Source organism: Pygoscelis adeliae, unplaced genomic scaffold (genome assembly GCF_000699105.1).
Source record: "Pygoscelis adeliae isolate BGI_AS28 unplaced genomic scaffold, ASM69910v1 Scaffold390, whole genome shotgun sequence".
NCBI classification, from domain to species: Eukaryota; Metazoa; Chordata; class Aves; order Sphenisciformes; family Spheniscidae; genus Pygoscelis; species Pygoscelis adeliae.
In genome coordinates, this window is record NW_008823921.1 from 25,273 (window position 1) to 31,297 (window position 6,025).

The following is a 6,025-nucleotide window of genomic DNA, read 5'->3' on the forward strand; positions in this document are numbered from 1 at the left end:
CGGCTCGCTTTGTTTGGGCAGATGCTGAGCGCAGGAGGAGAAAGCCAAGGCCAGCGTCTCCCTGCCAGGGAGCACCCATGCAGCAGTGGGTGCCTTGCGCGGGTACAGCTCCCCGCAGCGGTGCTGGCAGCACCATCTCCGGAGGGCCTTGGAAAGCACAGCACAGGCTTGGAAAAGTGCCTGCCAGCCTGGGCATGGGGAAGACAGCGAGCTCCGAACAGCCCAGGGGCTTGGCTTCCTTCGGCACAGCCAGGTGGGGGTTGGCATTAGCCCCGTGCCAGAGATGGGGCAGCGGAGCCCCAGCTCCAGGAGAGAAGTGGGACCCAGGTTGGACCCAGGTGTCCCAGCTCCTGCAATTGCTCCAGAAGGGACCTGCCCACCCATTATGGAAAGTGCCCGCGGAGTAAGGGACCCCCTCTCCATCTGGGGATGCTCCCAGCGCCCCTGAACTTCACAGGGGCATCTTGCATCTCTTCCTATCCCTGGCCGGGCACCTGGGCTGCCTGAGGCCCCCAGCAAGGGAGTACAGGGAGCCAGGGGTCCAAGCTCACAAGTTCTGGCAGCGCTGCTACCTCCAGCCATGGGCACCCTGTTCCCAAGCCCAGGCTGGCACCCAGGTTTCAGATGCTCCCTGCCGTCCCCTTTCCCGGCCTCTCGAAAGTCTCGGCTACCAAAATGCCACTGGCTTGGGAGGAACTGGAGCTGGTGAGGAAGAAAAACTCACTGGTGCCGGTGACTCACCAGGCTGCGGGCGCCAGGGCTTGTTGGAGCTTGTTGGGGCACAGCTCGCCTCGGCGGGGCAGAGACGTGGCCCGAGCCCAGCAGACTGCCCCGATGCTCTGTCTGCCTCGGGGCGGGGGGGGGGGGGGGGGTGAAGCCTGGGTGGGGGGACTGCAGCATTTGTGCTCCTGGTTGGGAAATGAGGGGGCTCCTGTGCCTAGTGGTGCGTGGCCTCAAGATTGCCAGCAAAGCTGGTGCTGCCAGGCAAGCCCCCGCTCCAGGGGAGAGGTACAACCCCAGAAAAGGCCAGACCCAGAGGGACAGAGGTGCTTCAGCTGATCCTCCAGATGAGAAAGAGGAGGTGGTGGCCTCTGAGAGAAGGAGCAGTGGGTTTGCCTCTCCTGCAAGCCAGGTTGCTCTGCCCACCTGAGACTAGGCATGGTTTTGAAGGAGCCTCGGCTCCTTTTCCCCATGTCCCCCCAAAGAGAAGCTCTTTCCAGAAATGGAAGAACCCTCCCGGGAAAACCCAGCACCACCCCAAAGTCCTTTTCTTTGGGGACGTTACCACCTCCTGGGCAAATTCATGCAGCCCAGGACTGCCCGACCCACGCAGAAGCCCAGAGGTTCTCAGCCTCTCCGTCCTGCAGAAGCGCCATTCCCACGCTGTGCTCCCCCCCACGGGACCGGCTTTCCCCCACCCCGGGGAACCGTGCCCAGCTGGGGCTCCACTGGGAGGGGCTGGCCTGGGATTGCAGAACTGGACTGTGGTGCTACTGTTCCTCCCGTTCCAGCCCCGAGGCTGCTCCCACGGACACTGTGTCCAGCACAAAGTCCCCCCAAGAAGCCTGCAGCAAAGACACCGTGCTTTGGGCGGAAGCATAGCAGAGACCAGGCAGACCTGGGCACGCTCAGCAGCCAGGGAGGACAGCAGGGCTTTGGGCTGGTTACATACCCCCTGGGACCTTCCTTCTGCTCAGAGCAGCCGAAGGCAAGGCAGGCAGACTGCTATAATGCCAGGTTATTTTTCGCAGGGGCCAGCTCCAGGCCAGGGCGGAGACAGTCTCGGTGGGGGCACTGCAGCTGGGAGAAGGCACAGGTAACTAACTGACTTTATTTATTAGCGATATGAAGGCAGGGATCACAGGCTGCCCCGCACGCCCCGTGGTGGAGTCCCAAGTAGGTCCCTTGCAGACCACAGAGGGTTGAGCATCCTGGTGCTCCAGGGCACCCGGCGAGTCCCCTGGCACTGCAGGGTCCCTCGCAGGGACAGAGAGCGGTCACCAAGGAATAGCTTTACCTTCCCAGTTGAGCAAGGTCCCGCTGTGTTTCTCAGAGAGGATCGGCAGTACAGACAGCAGCCCCCGCACGCTTGCGTCCACCGTCAGGTCAGCCTGCAACGGGCACAAGTGAGGAGCAGGGCTGAGACCCCACCGTCGTTCCCGGCCAGCCACCGGCACCTGCTCGGCTCATGCACGTCGGCAGCAAGGCTCCTTCCACCCAGACCGAGAGGAGAGCCGCGGGAGGTGGGATGGGTCCATCCCGTGGGAGGATGGTTGGGTATCTGCGTGCTTACTGATGGCTTGGATGGAGGTGGCTTGGGCCGGGAAGCCAGCTACAGGCTTAAACCAATAGGACGCGTAAAAGATCCCTGCTGCAAGCAGGATGCTACGAGCTGCCTTCTCAAAGCTCCAGGGTTGCAGGAACCACCCCCACCCCAAAACAGGGATCCTGCAGGATGAGTGGAGACCTCATGGACCGGCAGCTCTCCGAGGAAGGGGGCACAGGATGGGATGGTGCTGCTCCTCTCCTCCCTGCGCTGTTGGATTCAGGTTCTCTGCACATCTCCAGGCTGCCCAAAGCCTTCCCCCCCCTGAACAGGCCTCCTGCTTACCATGGATATGTGCTGATGCTATTTGCCGGGCAGCACCCGCGTGTCCTGCAGTGGCCCAGCACAGATGCAGGCAACTTGCAGCCTGAGAGGCAACTCATTCTCACATGGATCCCTCCTCCCGAGAGCCACCCCGGCCACCCGAGGCACCTCCCATGCCACTGCAAGTTTGCAAGGCTTGGGTCTCCACCCATGGGTTCCCCCCCCTTGACCTGCTCAGCCGAAACCCACCTCCTGGCTGCCCATGTCGGTTTTCACCCAGCCGGGGTGAAGTGCCACGCAGAGGATCCCGGCTTCCCCGTAGGTCAGAGCCTGGCACTTGGTAAGCATGTTGAGGGCAGCCTGGGGGAGGAAGGAAGCATCAGCCACGGGCAGTAGAAAGCTCCACGCACCAGGCTCCCCTCCCGTCGCTGCCTCGTGGCAAGGGAGAAAAAGCAGCGCCAGGTTTTCAAGAGATGGCGCGTGTGTCCTCTAGGTGGGCAGCAGCTGGGCATGGAGATGCCCAGGGAGCTCAGGCAGCGATCAGCACGGGTAAGTCCCTCCATCTCGCAATCTCAGGTGCTGCCCTGAGAGCAGGCCTGGCCAGGGGCAGCTCCAACTCCCACCGAGCGCAGGCAGGTCCCCAGTCTCCGTACCTTGCTGCAGCGGTAGGAGATGACAGGCTTGAAGTAGGACTCGGGAGTTTTCTCGATGGACCCCATGATGGTGGAGATGTTGATGATGGCTGCCTTGCTGCAACTCAGTCCCTTTTCTGTGCTCTCCCGGGCAGCCTTCTTCAACAGGGGCAGGAACGCCTGGGGAGAAGCAACCCTGTGGGACGCCTGTGCCTCGAGCCCGCCCCGTTTATGGCAACTGCAACCCAGCCTGCCTACAGCAGGGAGGATGAGGAGGAACAGCGGGAAGCCAAGAGAGCCCGGGTGTTTTGCTGCAGTGGCCCTGCCTGCTCCCAGTTAGCCCAGCGCAACGCAGGGGGGCTACAGAGGGCTTGGGCTCGGAGCACAGGCTTAGCACTGCCCCCTCCCTCCCGCAGCCCTGGGAAACCTGGCAAAGCGCTCCGAGATCTCCATCGTGACCACAGGCAGCCCGGGCTACCCTCAAGCTGGGCTAAATTCCCCCTCCACGGTGAGCTCCATCCCCAGAGCTTCATCCATACCTGGGCCATCAGCATTGGCCCCACCGCATTGGTCTTGTATGTCATTATCATCTCTTCAGCGTCTACCGTCTCCAGCGACGCCGCCGGGGTGTAGATGCCGGCGTTGTTTATCAGCAGGTTCAAGCCCGTGCCGTTCAGCTTCCCCTCCACGATCTTCGCTGCATCGGTAACAGCCGAGGGATTCGCAACATCTGCGGTGGAAGAGAACAGGGTTTGAGAGCCATGGGATCCAGCCGGGCGGCCTGGGAGAAGCGGGAGGTTAAGATCCTGAGGAACAGCTATGCATCTCGACCTGGGTGGCCTTCCATCTGTGGGCACCAGATGGTGCTGTGCAACCAGCTCAGAGCACCCTGGCACCCACAAGCCCCAACTCATCCCAAAACTGCCGCCTCCGCCATGCGCAGGGTGCCCCACTACCAGCAGCTGAAGGACCCTTGCCCTGGGGCAGCCCCCCAGGCAAAGCCATTCCGGGGACAGCCCTGCGGTGGCAAAGCGCTGCTGTGACTCCCATGCTGTGTCAGGCACCAGCAGCCACAGCCTCCTGGCAGTGGACAAAGGCCATGCCTGAGCAAGCTCTGGAGAACCCAGGGAAGTCTCGGGGGGGGACGGTCCCCACGGGGGCTGCGCTGGGACCTGTTGCGGGATGGCTCTGCAAGGTCCCACGGCTCCTGCCCAAGCTCTGGGCCGACTGTACGGCGTTTCCACGGGAGCTGCCTTCCTCCCGGAGCCCTCCTGGTCTCGCCTGGGACTTGGGATCAAGGCAGCTCAGCTGTGTGGCAGAGCAAGGAGGCAGCCACTCAGCTGGGGGAGCTGGAGGCCACCCAGGATGGGTCTCAAGAACCTCCTGGTCCTGTGGCCACGGGGCAAGGAGGCACCGGGGAACGGGTAACGGGGGCTGAGACAGGTCTGGAGAAGCTGGGCTTTTGGCAGCAGGACTTGAAGCAGCTCTGAAGAACTGGATCCCCACGGAGAGCCTGAAGGCAGGGAGGGAAGGAAGGAGAAATGGGGCAAGTGTGGCCGGCAGCCACAAATTTACCAGCTCAGAGGCAGAGCGCACCTACCCAGCTTCACAAGAACCAGGTTTGGGTGTTTGGATGCCAGATCTCTCAGCTCCTACAAAAAGAGACATGGAAACAATCGGCGCGAGGCAGAGGCGATGCCAAGCATCATCCTGGGGCACCAGCGATGGTCCACCCTGAGGGAAACATCTTCTAGATGTTACTCAGCGCTTGTGAGTGGCTGGACTGGGGGCCTGCCTAGGTTCTCAGGCTTCTTCTAGGCTCCACAAAGCAACGTGCATGTGCTCAGAGCGCGACACAGCTGCAGCTGCAAGACACTATGGCCACTCTCCCAAAGGGTCTACGTGCACAACCCAGCCAGAGCCACAGGAAAGGACGAGAGCAAACTTTTAAGGACCAGCTCACCCGGGAAATGATGCAGACTGGCCGGGGATACGGCCAGAAGTGTCTCCCAGAGGCTGCTGGAAGTGAGACGGAGGAGGAAAGGCTGTGAGTGCCAACATCAGACTTGACATTTGGGGGAAGCCACATGTGGATCCAAATAGCCCAATCCCAGGATCCACTCTGCTCTGGACACTACGTCTCACCCACCCACGTGAAATGAAGCACTTTTGCACATTTTTATAGATTATTTTCACCAAACTCAGAGGATTCAGAAGCCAAAAGGGATAAAAGCTAAAACCTTCAACTTTACGGTTCCTAGCAGCTCTTTGCTCTGAGCTTTCTTCAACTATAGCAGGTTTTAGGAGACAGAAACCAAAACACCATATTCAGTGTGTCCAAAACGATTACTTTTAGAACTAAAAACCTCTTACAAACAAGTCCACAGAGAATGCTGCAGGGGAAACGCAAACTGGTGGCTTCTTGTGAAGGGACACTTCCCCTGGGACTCGTCCTACCAACGTGGAGTGGGAGAGCTGCTGGCGCTGGCTGTGCTCCACCTTCAGTTACCTCCGGGCTTCCCCGCCCGGCCCCATGTTCCCACATTCCCCCCTGGGCACAGGAAATGATGGAAAATCCATCTAACTGGTTTGTGATGGCCGACAGACGTTTCTCCTCCCCCGTTTTGCCCAGCTGCTAGCCTCCACGGCCTCGCACCGTCCCAGCCTAAGTCCCGCCTCACCCACCCCAACACCTGATCCAGGCACAAAGGGGCAGGAGGAGCGATGTGGCTCCAGCCTGAGGGAAAGTCGCCCCGTCCACGGTCTCCTGCGGTCGTGGACTTCGGCAGGATCTATCAGAGAG

General features: G+C 60.9%; 1 protein-coding gene across 1 annotated transcript; it reads right to left on the bottom strand.

Annotated features, from left to right (window-relative positions):
- Positions 1 to 1,801: 1,801 nt before the first annotated feature.
- LOC103913399 (uncharacterized oxidoreductase C663.06c-like) lies at positions 1,802 to 5,767 on the bottom strand. Its single transcript, XM_009319893.1, has 6 exons — positions 5,732 to 5,767; positions 4,823 to 4,874; positions 3,762 to 3,952; positions 3,244 to 3,402; positions 2,840 to 2,950; positions 1,802 to 2,111 (listed from the first exon to the last, which is right to left on the bottom strand). Exons 1-6 carry the CDS (start codon positions 5,765 to 5,767, stop codon positions 1,998 to 2,000), a joined length of 663 nt encoding a protein of 220 aa, XP_009318168.1. The 3' UTR covers positions 1,802 to 1,997.
- Positions 5,768 to 6,025: the final 258 nt, after the last annotated feature.